The sequence below is a fragment of the Sinocyclocheilus rhinocerous genome, unplaced genomic scaffold (genome assembly GCF_001515625.1).
Source record: "Sinocyclocheilus rhinocerous isolate Xijiao unplaced genomic scaffold, SAMN03320098_v1.1 scaffold72, whole genome shotgun sequence".
Classification (NCBI taxonomy): domain Eukaryota; kingdom Metazoa; phylum Chordata; class Actinopteri; order Cypriniformes; family Cyprinidae; genus Sinocyclocheilus; species Sinocyclocheilus rhinocerous.
This window is the reverse complement of record NW_015628351.1, coordinates 919,730-937,318: the sequence shown is the minus strand read 5'-3', so window position 1 is coordinate 937,318 and position 17,589 is coordinate 919,730. Positions and strand designations below refer to the sequence as shown.

Below are 17,589 nucleotides of genomic sequence, written 5' to 3'. Positions count from 1 at the left end.
GATAGCTTTCAAAAGAAGTGCTTTGAGTTCCAGATTCAAATCTCCTGCCAAGTGCAATAGAATGTGTGTTTTCAAGGCAGCCGGCCTCCTGCCATGAAAGCAATAACCACAGGTTTATTGAATCGCTCCTCTGAGAATAGCTGTAAATCTAGAAAACCGAGACATAAGACTCATCGAGGAGCAGTTGAAGTTCATCTAGCTTGCCATTATGGAGTGATCAACTAACCTCAGATGACCTTAGGACCTATTTTGGAGGTTAATTTAAGCGTTTAATACTGTGCTGTGATTGGCAGCACCTCTTATTAGTGGCCGTTACGAAAATTAGGCAATTATTTTGTCCACACATACACAATCAGCATGTGTCAGTCATCTTCATTTGTCAGTTACTACCTTATCTGTGTGTTAATGAGGGTAGGGTAGAACTCTCATTAATTTAGCAGTCTTAGCATCAGCAGGTGTACAGCACACAACGTGTTGAATATTGTGACTGCATTTTACTAGATCATGTCAATAATGCAACAAGCTAATTCACATACCTTAGCTGGCATCTAATAGCCTTGTTATTTAGAGTCAATGGATTTTTTTAATCTACACAAACTGTCTGAGCAGTGCAATATCAAGAGTACTTGCTGAGGTTTCAGGATCATTCCTTCTCTTGCCAACCAAAATGGAACTATTTGTGCAGAATGCTGCAGATGAACAATATTTATCAGGCTCGATAGACCAGGTTTATATTATCTTGTGATAGAGTGGGGTCCAAAAGTTTAAGACCATATAGAAAATCTTACCATTCAGAGGTTTGGGGTCAGTATGATTTTTAATGTTTTTGAAAGAAGTTTCCTATGCTCACCAAGCAGAATAATAAAAAAAAAAAAAATGTTCTGCTTAATATTTTGTGGAAACAGTGATTTTTTTGTTTCAGGATTCATAGATAGATAGAATTTTTTTTCTGTAACAGATTATTATTTTGTAACAATATACTGCCATTTTTTTAAAATCAATTTAATGCTGGTGTTAAAAGTATTAATATCTTTCAATAAAACAAAAAAAACAAACAAAAACAAAAAACAATCATACAGTCCAAAACCTTTTGAACGGTAGTTCATTTAATATAAATTGAATCTAAAGTTGTAATATATAAAATAAAATAAAAATAATAAATAAAATGTATATATTAAATGTAAAATTGAATAAATCTCATTTTAACCTGGATCTGAACATTTGAAAATGTAATCAATACGGTGGCCGAGAAGTGCTAAACAAATCACAATTCTGAAATCAAAATAACAAATTACAAACGCAAATGCAAGTTTAAAAAACAAAATAAAAATTCAGAAAGCACAACAACAATTCAGAAAACATTATAACAAGTCAGAAAACACAACGACAAATCCGAAAACAAATTAACAAGTCAGAAAACACAACGACAAATCAGACAAACCGGAAAAGGTAGGTATAGTTTGAGACAGCGCCATTGGTTAGGGATTACTCACCGCTGACTGGACGAGACATCTGTCAATCAACGTATACAGGGAAGAACCAGCCGAAGAACAGCAGAGTCGTGGTAGAAAGTTCGGAGATGGTATTAAAGTAGCTCAGTTTAAAAGTATTGTATGAATTGCTTTTATTTTGTTTTTTAGACTTGCATTTGCGTTTGTAATTTGTTATTTTGATTTCAGAATTGTGATTTGTTTAGCACTTCTCGGCCACCGTAAATCAATTATAAATTAAATTAAATAAATAAATTGAAATTGTTAAAATGTGAACTTCTTTGTACACCTGGTCAGATGTTTTCAAACCAAATACGAAAACGTTATGAAATTTTATTCTACATTTTACAATTCAACTTTAAATTGTTATGCTCCCAATTTAATTAATAATGAAACAGTCGTATTAAAAATAGAAAACTAGTGTTCTCTTACAGAGGTAGCATACTGAATGTCTTTCCAGATGGAGGCCTCCCTTGAGAGATCAGACACTTCAAACAGATTGTCCAGTATGACCTCCCCGATCATATCGTGCCGTGAGAACCTGTCAAAGTCGAAAACAGTGAGATGGAGCTTCCTGACGGGAAGCTCATCGTAGGGTACCGGAAACTGGAAGGACTCGTCAAACGTGGGGTTGAGTGTTTTACGATGGACTCGTGTCTGGAACTTCTGCTTCCGATCCGGCAGCAGGTAGATCTTGACATACGGGTCGGAGCTGCCGCAAAGGTCCTTGGCTGGGAGATCAAATGCCTTGAGTATCTTGACAAGCAACATCTCGTTCTCATAGTCATAGCGGAGGGAAAAGTTGATCTTGCCGCAGTTTTTGCCACCTTTGCTATTGCCGGATTCGTCGTTCTCTGTGGTCATTTGCTTGTAGAGTTCAGGCTTGATACGGCCAATGCTGGTTGGCTGCTCATCCACATCATAGTCATCTCCCAGGTCCAGACTCCCTACCTGCATTTGACGGGGAAGGTGACGTTTGAAGGAACTATGCCTGGAAAAATGAGATAAAGAAGAGAAAGAGTAGCATGAGGGATTTGATGAGTGTTCAGAAAAAGTTGGATTAAAAACTGAACGATTGCCCAAGGCAATTTTTTTTTTTTTTTTTTACACAGGTGCCACAAAACATGCGTTAAAAACCTTAAATTTAAATTGAAAATATTTATCTTTAATTTTCTAATTATTATTATTATTATTATTAATAAATATTATAATATTATATTTATAAATATCAATGTTATACGTATATAATAAATATTATATATTACACACATAAATATCCATACACTGAAACAAATGGTGCAGAAAAAAAATGTCACTCAGAAATTTCTGTTAAATTTCACAATTAATTACACAGAAATGGCAAGTAACACATTGAATTAAACAAAATGAGAAAGATTCTAAAATAGTATTTTCTTGTACAATTGTAGTTTTCCAAATTTCAAAAATATATATATTTACATTGTATATAATGTATACATACATTTTTTTAAAATTTATATATATATAAATTTGTTATTATTTGTTCTAATTTCTTCTGGCTTCAGTACAATTGCAATAAAAAGCCAATTACTGAACTTAGCAAACAACATATCTTCATACATAAAAATATGCAGAGCTGCCTTTATATTTTAAAAAGAAGGTCCTTCACATTTGGCGGTCTTTGCCATCAAAAGGTTGGATAACCCCTGTCCAATAAAATACATGGTACATGGCCAATATTGTGTGGCTACCCATTCAAATGAACCAGTTTGGCCCTTTAATTCTAGTGAAGACAAACCTTAATGCTAGGACAAAAGAAAGCATTTCTTTCATTTGTTATGTAACAGTTGTTCTCAAAAGGAGTGTTAAAATGAATTCTGGTGTAGTTAATTCAACTGCATATAATTTAATATGGATAAAACCACTGCTGTGCCAATGCTCTGTATAACCGAAAGCAGTGGAAAAATCTTCAAGAGCAGCCAAATACTGAAGCTCAATCAAATCGTACATGACAAATATTTCATTTCAAGTGGACAAGTACAGTGCTGTAATTAAGTGTGTCCTGGAACTACCCCAAAAGAATCAAGTATGCATGAGCAGAACTTGTCTTGCATGGTTCCAGGAATTAAGGAACAGCTAAACATTAAAAACTTGCCCTGAAGTGACACTAAAATACATTATTGAAGGCATAAAATAACAAAGCAGTCTCCGATGAAAGACTCCACTCTCCTCTAAATATTTATGCATCATCAGCAATATTCTTTTCAAATATAAATATTTTTACACTTCTCTTGTCGGTGTCATTCTGTTATGGGGTATATGTGATTGATGATGTCTTTTGAGTCCTGCTGTGAATGGTCTGACAGTGTGATTCATAGTATGCAATTCTCTCAGGTATATACAATGCTGCATATTTTAATGAAATGTGTAAATGTGTATGCAGCACTGGGTGTGTAAATGACTGCAGGCACAGACTGAAAATGTATAAAAGATGTGGAAAAAGGGAAGGATGGCATGCAGTTGAATTAAATTGTAACATTTAGAGATGAATGGAAAAATATGGGAAATAAATGAAAACATTCAGTACTTTTGTTATTGTGCAACACTGAAAGTAATGAAAGGGGTAAAATGGCCCCTACCTTGGACAAGAAGCTTCCTTTTTAAATGTATTTAATTCCTATCTGATTTTCACAGAATATCCTAATACTTCATACTTAATTCATTATTACTCAGATTATTTGACTGTACTGACTCTATTGGATGAGAACAAAACTTAAACTCAATTGAATCAGATATTGACACTATTTTATTCTATAGAGCTGCTTTATAGCTGAATCGAATTTGTTTCATAAATGAATTTTCATTTATTATAATTATATCAGCATTAAACTGACTTGAGCTGAGTAACGACACTATTGCCTCCTGTAGAGCTGCTTATAGCTGAATTGTACTTGTTTTATAATTGATGAACTTTACAAAGTTATCAAACTGAACTGAATCAACTCTGAACTGATTTAGAACTAAACAATGACACCAATGTCTTTATAGAGCCGCTTTCCAGCAGAATTTCATTTTATCTCATATTTATCTTCCTGCTTTGTATTGTTTTAACTGCTACATAAATCATGTGTCTTGAATTGTGATAAATATATCTAAAACATATCTGATATAATAAAAAAAAAAACTTTTAATCATGTAAAATATGAAATAATTTGAATAAAAATGTATTAAAATTATATGAAAAATATAATTATTAATCATTATTAAAAATCTCAGAGGGCCATCTAACCCAAAAATCACTTTAAAATAATATACATATATTATATACACACACACACATGTCTGGTTTGCTATACTTGTGGGGACTCTCCACAGGCGTAATGGTTTTTCTACTGTACAGACCGTATTTTCTATTGCCCTACACCAACCCTACCCCTAAACCTACCCCTCACAGGAAACTTTCTGAATTTTTAGATTTTCAAAAAACTTCATTCTGTATGATTTATAAATATATATATATATGAAGAGTTCAGATGCAAAAGCCTCTAAGTGGCGTTTGAAATTTTCTTCTAAAATGAGCAGTTTTCTCAGGCTCCTATGTGTAGGTTCAGTAATTTCACATTAATGGCAATAAATAGGTTCTTTTCATTGCCATTAAAGTGAAATAACTGAACATAAACATAGGAGGCTGAGGAAAATGCTCGTTTTAGAAGAAAATTTCAAACGGCACTTAGAGGCTCTTGCATCTGAACTCTTCATACATATGCAACTCGTCATACAATGCCAGCATTTTTTGATCATCTTCACAAAACTCTCAGGCTGCTAGAATATCTAAACATACAATATATCAAAATAAAGAACAGGACCTCTGATGGGTAAGCATTATGTCATAAAAAACAGAATCAGAATGATTTCTGAAGGATCATGTGACACTGAAGACTTATAATGCTGAAAATTCAACTTAGCCATCACAGGAATAAATTCCATTTAAAAAATATATATATAAAATCGTAATAACATTTCATAATATTACTATTTTTGAATATAGCATTCAAGAACATTAAAAATTCTTAATGACCCCAAACATTTGAACAGTAGTGTATGTGTGTAATTTGGCACAGTTACCTGGTGGACGACGCTGGCTCTGTGGTCTGTCTTTGCATGCGCTGCGTACGGCGCAGGAAGTGCTCCCTCATGGAGAGCTGCACCTCGGCAGGGATGTCGGGAGAGGTGTGACTTATTTTACAGCATTTTTTGATCATCTTCACAAAACTCTCAGGCTGCTAGAATATCTAAACATACAATATATCAAAATAAAGAACAGGACCTCTGATGGGTAAGCATTATGTCATAAAAAACAGAATCAGAATGATTTCTGAAGGATCATGTGACACTGAAGACTTATAATGCTGAAAATTCAACTTAGCCATCACAGGAATAAATTCCATTTAAAAAAAATATATATAAAATCGTAATAACATTTCATAATATTACTATTTTTGAATATAGCATTCAAGAACATTAAAAATTCTTAATGACCCCAAACATTTGAACAGTAGTGTATGTGTGTAATTTGGCACAGTTACCTGGTGGACGACGCTGGCTCTGTGGTCTGTCTTTGCATGCGCTGCGTACGGCGCAGGAAGTGCTCCCTCATGGAGAGCTGCACCTCGGCAGGGATGTCGGGAGAGGTGTGACTTATTTTAACAGCTGCCTCCAGGAAGCCCATCGACGCCATAGGATACTTTTCCTTCTCAGTCGCCATAGTGACCTCAGACGGCTGAGGACTGGGCAGAAGAGACGGTAAATGAAACGAGGGGCAGTCGTCAGGTGCGAGGGCCGCAGAACTCGACGAGAGGGCTTTGTTCCTCCAAGGGACCCAGCACAGCTTCCAGGAGACGAATGCAGCGAGCAACAGCAGCGCCAAGCCACACGCTATTATCACACCGATGGGGAGGCCAACAGCGATGTCTACAGCCGGGCGGAAGCGATGGGCCGCACAATATGGACAAACAGATGGTCAAAACAGTGAGACAGACAAGAAGAGTGCATTAGAAGGGTCAAATGAGCAATGACTCTTATCTATGGAGTCGTTTACTGTAATATTCTGCAAATCAAACACTGAATTTGATACCAAGCACACTCACAATCACACAGTGCAGAAATGATGAAATGTAATTAAAGTTATCACAGATACAGGCCTATAATCTATTTCCAAGGGAACAATGTTAGCGGAATATGCCGCAGCAATATCAAGCACTCTCACCGCAAAGCTTTTCACCCATCAATGGCTCTTATGCATGTAGGCGGAAAGCAAGCCCTAACTCATTTCTTCACGATTACAGAGAATTTGCTTGCAATAGAACAAATGGACTGGAGAAGCTCAAAGACTGCTGACAAGCACCATGTAAACATTAATTTAAAAGAAAAGGGAGATCTGTCATTTCATGTGGGAGCTCTATAGGAATACAGGTTCTATAGGTTTTATAGCAATAATATTGAGGCGGCTAAATTCATTTTTATTTTCCGTCTGAGGTGTGTTTGCACAGTAAGAAATACTGATTGCGTTTTTTTTTATCCCAACATTCTCCACCCACTGCTTAGACTGGTTTGATTTATTTGAAATAATGCATGCTAGGATCTCCCTGGGCTTCCTGAGGAGTGTACAATGTGTCCTTGCTCAAATGGAATATAAATCTCTACTGACAGTTCAAAGGACTCGGGGCCACATCTAATTTAGAGTCTTTTAGAACTTTTGTTCTTCATTCAGTTCCTCATTCCTTGCCAAGTCGTTTGTCATTACGTGACTACTGTAAGCACACAATACAAAGTAAAGAAGAATCAAGGTCAGAATGCAGAACTGGAGAAATTAATCAAAACTTTGGTAGCCATTTAAATATAAAAAATTTATTTTATAATACACACAGAATAAAAAGGCATATATATTTGCACCAAAGCTGCATTTATTTGATCAAAAATACATTAAAAACAGTAATATAGAGAAATATTATTACAATTAATATATTAAAAACAGTGATATTGTGAAATAATATTAAATTATTATTACATTTAAAATAACTGTTTTCTATTTTAATACATTTTATATTGTAATTTATTCCTGTGATGTCAAAGCGGAATTTTCGGCAGCCATTACTCCAGCCTTCAATGTCACATAATCCTTTAGAAATGATTGTAATGTTGATTTGGAGATTAAGAAATCAGGAAACATTCCCTATTATCTGTGTTGATTCTCATTGTCTGTTCTTGCTGCTGAATATTTGTGTGGAATATTCCAGGTTAGGACGATTCCAAGGGCCCAGCGTTAGAGGGGGCCCTAGAGGGGGAAACGTGATTTCAAATGAGGGGGACCCCCGGACCACGATTTTTTTAACTGCGGGGAACTCGATTTTTACCAAGGGGGGCCCGAGTAAATATGCCGTTCATGGGGCCCACAAACCATAGCGCCCCTGCCAGGCATAAACAATTTTCTTCATACATCCTGCTTTAAGGATGTTTAGATATTTGCTAGAAAACAAGACAAATATACTGGTTTAATGATTTATTTATTTATTTTGCAGTGCATCATACTGTAAGTGCTGATGTAGCTTCTCTAAAGTTTCTAATAGTTTTTGATGTTACAAGCCGTATTTTTGCTGAAGTTCCCCGATTCATGTGAATAAGCTGTCAAGGGTTTTCTGTAAATTCTGTAAACTGCTTTCTCTAAAGTGTCCATTTGAAGGGCTCAGGGTTTATCCCGAGTGGATATGAAATTTCTAGGTCCAGGGATTTATGTGTTCAGAGGATTTCCACATTCAAATGCTGCCATATTGCTTCTGTTTTGTCATTCGAAATGATCCAGACTCTTAAATGTGGCTCCCACTGGTTTGCCTCTGTTGTCTTTTGATTTCTAATAAGTTTGGCTAGCCTGTGCAGCTGGACAGCGGTGATAATGTCAAGCTGATGTGGCAGTTTCGTGGTGTGGTTAAATAATAATTTTAATCATGTATAAAATTAGTGATAAAATGTATTTCATTCGAAATGATCCAGACTCTTAAATGTGGCTCCCACTGGTTTGCCTCTGTTGTCTTTTGATTTCTAATAAGTTTGGCTAGCCTGTGCAGCTGGACAGCGGTGATAATGTCAAGCTGATGTGGCAGTTTCGGGGTGTGGTTAAATAATAATTTTAATCATGTATAAAATTAGTGATAAAATGTATAAGAAAGCACAGGTCAGTGGATTGGATTGCAGCTCCACCTTCCAATTAGATACGCAGCCCTGCTTTTATTTATTCTCCATATAGCTATCATCCTGAAAATACAACCTCGACCTCTGATGCATAATGAATCCAGCATTTATATTTGTGGAACCTGTATCCCGTCTCATAAGCCTCTCTTGGCACTCTTTTTCCAGCCCAGTGCTGCAGGAGCAGAGACGAGAACATGCTGTCCTATGAGATAGCACATGAAAGGAGGGGGCTGTTAATTTCCCCCCTCCTCCTCAGGCACAGGGTTCACCGGGGTTGAGCCATGTCTGGAGCACATGAGTAATATTAGGAGACCCACAAATTCAATTAAGATTTGTTTTGAAACTGAGTCAGAGCACAAACTGGGGCCCGAGGGTTTTCCCTTCAAATGTCTTCCAAAAAATGTCACTTTAATCCTTTTCGCATCCAAAATAAATTAAATAACAAGGCTATTACCCAGTGTGAGCATTTATGGTATGCAATTTATGGTATGCTGGACATTAAGGATAAATTGGCTGTTAATCAGCATGAAGACAGCAGTACAGAAGACATGCGGCAGTAAAGCAATGTGAGCACTGGGGTTTTCTTCAATCCATTGAGATATGGATAATGAATCCAAACAGTGTGACACTGTGACTCCCCATGGACCTGGTTGCCAACCAGCAGGATTATGTTTCCACACTACGCTGGTTATAATAATGGTTCATAAATGTAATCAGTCAGTCAAAGTATATTTTTCCCAGGGCCGACCAGGACAGAGGTCATAAGTTTGAGGTGGTTAGAACGATCATTTGGAAAAAAGCCTCACTTGTTTCATGGACTAACATCAACAGCCAAACTAAGGTCAATGGCATCTAACATATTTTTTTGTATGTTCATTATATGAAATATAATGAAATGAAAAAGCCCCCCCCCCAAATATCACAAATTAATAATTGATAAATAACAATGTTTTAGGTAGTCATACCACATTGACTTTTATTATCTATTTACATTTTTTTTTTTAAATACACACACACTTATAATATAATATAATATAATATAATATAATATAATAATAATACATATTCCCAAATAACATCAAATATTAATTCAAAAATATCATTACATTTTAGAGATGCCACATGACATTTTACAACCTGAACTCAGAAAGGTCAAATTATCTGAAAATTATTATCATTTTGTGTTGCATTTTTATTAAACATATACATTGTATGTGTGTGTGTGTGTGTGTGTAAGCTATATTAAAGTATACTGTACATAGATAGATAGATAGAAAATGTGCATTCAAGTCATTGTATTTTAAAATAATTTTTTTATGTATTTCTGCACGTATTTCTCTCTAGATCTCTCTCTATATAAATAGACCTAGGGGGTCAATGCCACTTAATCCTATCTGTTCTTTTAAAAAAATTTCCCTTCAAATGTCTTCCAATGTAACCTGGTTTCCATAGAAACCCAGCTATAAGACGCGATGCGTGCCCTGTCAGCTCTCATCATCGAATCCCAAGCAAAAACAAAAAGCTTTGTTGTGCGCTCAAAGGACAGCATGAAATGAAGAATTAACGTGTGAGGACATAAAACGCCAGGCGACAAACAACAACATTAAGGGGTCATCTGAACCTTGAAATACAGCCAATTAAATCATGGTCCTTCTGTTAATTACAGGGTAAAATTGCAACAAAATGGAAAACTGTACTAACACTTCCTAATTTACCCACACACAAAGGGCAATCAGGAAGACAGGGGGATACTGTGTGTTAAACCAACTCAGCGGCCCTCAATTACACAGTCTCTCTTCCTCCCACGCATCTCTGACAGCTGATATTTTCAGGACAATGGGAGCACACTGATAGGAACTGGCATCACAATCAGTGGCCACCATTAGCAAGAGCTTAGAGGGGTTGTCATATCATGCCTTTGAACTAGATCTGCATTCCCATGTGAACACATTTACATTTAATATCGATGCTGGAATTGGTGGAAGAATGCACTGCAAAGTGTAAATCTGTCTCCTATAGGGTCTATTGCCGGAGGATGTATGCAAATATAACCACAGAAGGTCTAAAGCCTCCGAGTCCACTGAAGCCTTGCTACGTTTTTTTAAGATCAATTACATCGGCTTGAATAAATCAATGTGACAGCTCAGTAAAGAGCGCTCTGTGATTTTTAGTAACAGTACCATATGTATACATACACTATTGTTCAAAAAGAGTACTTTTTTATTACTTCTTTTGATTAGCAGTATTAATCAGCAAGGATGCATTTATAACGTAGGCTACATAAAAATAATAATGCATATAATAATAAGAAGAAATTTTTAATGTTACCATTATATATATTTAAAATAAATGCTGTTTGTTTGAATTTTCTTTTAATCAAAGAATCCTGAAAAACATGTATCAGCGTTTCCTCAAAAATATGAAGTTTTCAACATTGATAACAATGTTACAAATCAGCATATTAGAATGATTTCTGAAGGATCATGTGACACTGAAGACTGTAATAATTGTGGCAAAAAAAAAATCTGATTTGCCAATATACTACAAAATTACAGTTTTTACTGTATTTTTAAATGTATCCTTATTGAGGGTAAGAGACCTACTGATCCCAAACTTTTGAATGGTAGTGTATCTTTTTTTTTTTTATTCATACAGAAAATGTAACAGAGCCAATTATGAACCACTAATTTATAAATATTTATCATATATTATTTATTTAAATATTTTAATAAACAAAATATTTTAATATTTAAATTTTATAATAATATATAAAACTAATGGAAATCTGATCAAGAATTTAAAATGTTGCGATGGGAGAGAATACGGGACAAGTGTTTCCTAGGAGGACTTAAGTGAATAGGACAAGTGTAAAAATCAAGGTGCAGCCTTGAGGACATTCTTCAGTTGGTTGCTTCACAGCATAAATCACAGCACATGATGCTGTATGACATCCCAGGCTTTTTAGGGGGAGCTTTTCTCCTTGCTTCTTCACAGAGCAAAATATCGGCTCTGCAAGTAAATCTCCATGCCACATCCGGGCCATTTTTATATTGCTCTATTTCATAGCTCCTTCTCCACTGCAATCTCAAATCCCCTAATTCCCTGGATCTCCAAATGGCAGAGCGCCACAGCAAACAAAGCCGGGGTTCTCAAACTGAAGGACTGCTGGGAGCAATGCAGAATTCATACGCTAAGACTTTGGGAGGTAAACAGCCTCTCCTAGAGCTTCAGGCACATATTCATAAATTCATTGTAACACCATCTGATGCATCTGGACCATGTTCTTAGCAATGACACACAGTCCCAGAGCTTGACAGACTCCAAGAAGACTTGGAGAAGAGATTTTTTTCCATGTAAGTGAAAGTAATCTGAGGAATTATGGAATAAAATCGCTGTCAAAAATAATCGTACGTAATTCGACACACAAATGCTTTGAATTACGTACGATTATTTTTGACAGCGATTTTATTCCATAAGGAATATCCTGCTCATATGAGACTTTAAGCTAAACCCAAGGGTCTACGAAGAGAACCACAAGCCTATCATCAAAACATTTGAAAGCTCAGAACTCCACAGACACAGTTTCTTAAGGATAATGATAACCAAGAGACAAAGAAAATGCTATATTCACAGAATCATATCCAAATACACCATACAGACAGGCGATGATTTTGGAATTTCGCCCTGAATAAAACATCTGGTGAAACATCAAGGAGATTATTTTCCTTCAAACACTTTAAATTATGGAAAAATGGAGAAAAGAAAAAAATAGAAGGGGAAAAATTTAAGTATATAGCCTCTATATGCATAAAAGTTTTTTTTAAGGTACAGTCAATAAATGTTGGTGTGCAGTGCAAAATACCAGTCATATTTAATCACCTTGTATTTATACTGACACCTTATGCTGTGAACGCAGTATCACATAAAAGCAAGTTGTCAGTAACCAAGTTGTCACTGAAATGCTGCTGCTGTGATCATGTAAGAAATACTGCTGCTGCACATATAATATATATGAATAACCCCCAAATGTAACATACATGAATCACCCCGTAGCAGATCTATACAGGTGGAGCTGGGGAAGGTGGAGGGTTTGAAGTGCACTGCAACTGCTACAGCAAGCACTAGCCAAGTATTTGAATGTTGAGCAGGAAGCTCATTGGCTGCTGATACAAAAAGTACCAATCAGCTGCGCCATTGATGATATCATTATGTCAGATTGAGTTAGACCTATCGTACTGCACCATCTAGAATTTCATGACAAAACTTTGGATATATACAAAGAATGTGCACTCACAATACTTATAAATGGGAGAAGCACATCACACAATATAGCAGAATAAGTTCACCTTTTAAATAAAGAGCTAGTCACCAATTAAATATGTTATTTAAATGTGAATGTGGCAAGCAGTTTCAGGATTTCATTCATCCTCTTTCAAGTAGTTAGGATTTGGTCTTGGATGCCCAAAAAAAGCTGCCTGGATGCATTGCAAATATGGTCGCCGAGTGAACCGACTTCTTTGAAAGGGACTTTCTGACTATTTGTCTTTGTATGTTTTCTCTGGTAAACCTCCAGACCGCAAGGGAAGCACACAATTGTTTTCTTTGCACTGAATCCCTAATGTTAGCACAGTTTGTCAATCTAGCCATAAAAATGTAGATTATGAGAAAGCATGTTTTCACTTATTCGCTGAAAACTTTTGAGTGACAATATTTGGAAGTGGGAACAATTTTGAGAAAAATAAAATGAAAGGAACACTCATGGGTACAGTGGAAAGATGTATGAAGTGAAGCATAATGTTAAGCGCTGCCATAGCCAGTCCCATGACAACGCTAAGTAATCTGCTCACCTCCTACCTGAATGTCTCACAGGATGGTTCCCATGGGCTTAGCAACAGACTGCATGCACACACACGCTATTAAATTCCTGAACTCACATCCTTTATTCGACACAGCTTGATTGTCTGAAGTGTTTATCGATCTGAATCTACCACACAGACCTCTGTGCGAAAGGTGCTAAATCACATACAGCTGCTGTGCACCCTCACATCCACATTGCCCTATTAGCAATAACATGCCAGTGCAGACCATTTCAACAGTGGCCAGCTGTTTATATGACGACAAATGATAAACCAGTGGTTATTCTGTATCTTAATAAAAGACGCTCCCATGTTTAGCTATTGAGTTGAGTATTTAATATGGCGTGTGATTAGAAATCCTTTATTATCCTACGATCTAGCAAAATATGTCTAATTAAATATGGTCAAATTAAACATGTTGTAGGATCATTTATTTTATTTTATTTTTACATTGAGATGATGCTAAAACAAAAAAATAAATGCTCTTCTTTTGAACTTTCTATTTATCAAGAAAAAAAAGGTATCAGTTTCAGCAAAACTATTAATTAAGCATCTCGACTGACACTGAAGACTGGAGTAATGGCTGCTGAAAATTCAGCTTTGCCTTCACAGCAATAAATACATTTTAAAATATATTAAAATAGAAAACAGTCATCTGAAATTGTAATAAGATTTCAAAATATTACTAAAATATTAAATATTTTACTATATTTCTGAACAAATAATTGTTGCTGAAGAGGCCTTTTTTTTCCAAAAAACTTTTTTTAAAATCTTTCTGACACCAAACTTTTGAACAGTGTACTTTACAAGACATCTTATTGCTGAACAGGACCAAAATAGGAACCACCAAGTTCCAGTGACAAGTCTCCTTTGTGTGTTTCTGTCTCACTACAAAATACAATGAAGCTATATTAAACTGGCATATGCTATACTATATCACACTGAGCATACTATAACACCAACACTTGCACATCATTACTTCAGTTTGGAAAAAAATATTATGACAGGCTCAGGCTTTTTACTCCAGTAGCTAATGGGGTGAGGCTGCAGTATTTATTCAGGTCTTTGCATACATCAACATTTAAAACAACCATTTCGGAAGAGAAAATGAATTCTGATGACTAATTTAAACCCCGGTTGATATGTAAAATAATAATCATCTTTATTTTTAGAGCTTCTATTATAATACACCCACTTGTGCTTTTATATGAACAGAAAATTGGAATAACACTAATTGGAATAACAGATGAGCGGGGGGAAGAAGGAATAATACTTTAATCCAGCAACCACCAACGGTGTCGGTCATGTGAAGTCTTATCCTCAGAGCGAAGGATTCCTCTGCAGAATTTGGATACTATCAGATGCAAAACATTGGAAGTAAATTCAAGCACAATATATTTTTATATCACATTTAATTTAAAATTGTAATATTTTAATTAAACATACATTAATTAAACATAATTGTACACTACTATATTATATATTATATGCTATTAAACTGATTTTTAAAATTATGAATAAACTACCTTTGTGGTATTTTCACAGTGTTTTTGTCATTTTTTGACAGAAAAAAAAAATCTGTATTTAAAATCATTTTCTGTTTTATGGAAGACAGAAAAACATACGAGTTTGGAGTTTCAATATGGCACAAAAGTTACATTTTGTTGGTGCAGTTTAAAATTTGAGTCACTTTTCCTTGTTGCAATACTGATAGCAGACATTTTCTTTGCCTGTGCATTTCAGACAAACAAAACTGAGACATACTGTAGGAGATGCCATATGGGCTCAACAAACTATTATTTTCTTTTTTCTTTTACAAAAAAGTACAATCACACATATGTGACATTTGACAGTTGACTGAGTTTGTTATGCTTATTTTTAGCGCAGTGGATTCAGGTGTGCCAATTAACCGTGTGGGCTGGCAATAAAAGAGCTGCTGTCTGTCCCCACTGCCCAATACAGCATTTACAATCTCCTTAATAACTGAACCCATCACACATATCTTCCTATTACACATATCCTGGACTTTAATTGGTTCTATCAGGAGTGATATATATATATATATATATACCTAATTTATAGATATTTCATGGAGAGCAAAAACACATCCCAGAAATCATGGAGGCAGATTCCTTCGGATGGACACCAGGAGCGTTATACGAGCGCGGGGAGATTTATGTGACATGGAAAACGTGATAAAGTTTTGTAGGATTTGGCCCATGCATCTTCTTTCATCTGAATACGTATCACAATAAATTCAGCAGGGTTTCATTTCTTAGCTGTAAAATTAGATTAGGCTCATTTAGTGTTTCACTTCTTTTTACTACAGCTGGCATTAAAATGGTAAGCCCTGTCTGTCCATGGAAAAAAAAGCCTATTATGTCTGATTTTCTCTTGACACAGTATTGCTAAAATGAGTCATGATTCTGCCAGCCTGATCTTGTGAAAGTTGCTGTTTTATAAAAAAAATATGGAACATGGGTAGATGCTTTCGTTTAGCATTTGATTGAATCCCAGAGAAAAAGTGCGTGAACCAAATTGAAAAGCCAAGCTATTGTGTTTAGCCATTAATATCATGTGTCAGACGGGCCTCTTGGCACAAATAGATATTTTATGTAAGCAAAAAAATCACAAAAGAGAAACATTTAGCTTGTTGGAAGGAGAAAATAATAGTAGGAAAAATATTGAGTATGAAACGCATGATGATTAGTGCTGCTTGGAAGTTCATCTGTTGCTTTTAATCAACATAAATAATCAATGAAAAAATAATATAATATAAAATATGATTATAAAAAATAAAACAATTTTAAGGTTTTAGGATTTTAAATTACACACACACACACACACATTTTATATGGTTATAAAAGTTGAAGAAACTAGAGTGTCAGTAGAAGGTAATATCAGAGCTTTTCACATCCTTTCTTGTCAAAACTGTCTATGTGCATTATTCACAACCAACCAACCTCAGGCCTGCACTGGATCAGGGCTTATTTGAAGGTCAAGCAGACAGTTGTTGCAGATATAAACCTTTGTAAATAACATTAATGCTTTTTGTAAATTGCTGACTAATCAGTTGCCTTGATAGCTCGGGGCTTTGGTTCCTTCTGGCCTTTGGCCTGTGACATGAAATAAACATCATGTCAGCACTAGAGAGAGCAATGCATCACTTCACTGATCCGTGACTTGACAGTGGCATGACAGCGGGAGTCACGGGGCTGTTGGGCGAAACATCACGCCGCATTAGGACTGATGAGAAGTGCGTGCACATTTTCAATGTAGAATAGACCGGGGGGGGGGAATCATATTTCAGCTAATACATCAAAACTGGGACCAGGTTTGAAGGCATATGTAGTTCCTCCTTATTCCTGCCATTATTTACTCACGTGGATGCTGTTCTTGTTTCTGTGAAACACAAGAGTATTGAAGAATTCTTCACACTGTAGATCATTTCAATATAACGACAGTTTGGATTGATGTGGCATTGGATTACAAGACACTTGAGAATCAATGACATTGATATTATTGATGTGCCACTGTATGTCATTTTGCAGAGTTGGGATGTAAATAATTGTAAAAATGTAACTATTTTCCAATAGATTTCCAGTAACAATCTACTACCAATGAGTAGCGGTGTAACGCAACCAAACCAAATTTTTACTCACATGTAGCATAATTCTGCTTCATTCTAGTGAATTCATTCAGACAATTCATTTAATTGAACAGTTGGTTCACAAATTCACCAATGTATGTTATTGACCAGTGTTGTTATTGTTAACTAAACGAAAACTATTAAAGGGGTCATATGATGCGATTTCTATTTTTCCTTTTCTTTAGTGTGTTATGTAGCTATTTGTGCATGTATAAGATCTGCAGTTACAAAGCTCAAAGTCTCCCACAAAAGGATTTATTCTATCTAAAAGAGAAGGCTGATCCAGACCGGGCTAAAACGCCTCATTCAAACACGCCCCCACATCTCTACGTCACAATGTGGAAATATTTGCGTAATGCCGCCCAAATGT

General features: G+C 35.6%; 1 protein-coding gene across 1 annotated transcript in view; it reads right to left on the bottom strand.

The window, feature by feature from the left end:
- Positions 1–17,589, bottom strand: part of LOC107737664 (synaptotagmin-6-like) — a 43,314-nt gene that overhangs the window by 5,461 nt on the left and 20,264 nt on the right. Inside the window, exons 2-4 of the mRNA XM_016549256.1 lie at positions 6,172–6,440; positions 5,595–5,710; positions 1,923–2,481 (exon numbers count right to left, since the gene is read on the bottom strand). Of these exons, the coding sequence (XP_016404742.1) occupies positions 1,923–2,481; positions 5,595–5,710; positions 6,172–6,440 (944 nt within the window). The remainder of the gene's footprint in view (positions 1–1,922; positions 2,482–5,594; positions 5,711–6,171; positions 6,441–17,589) is intronic.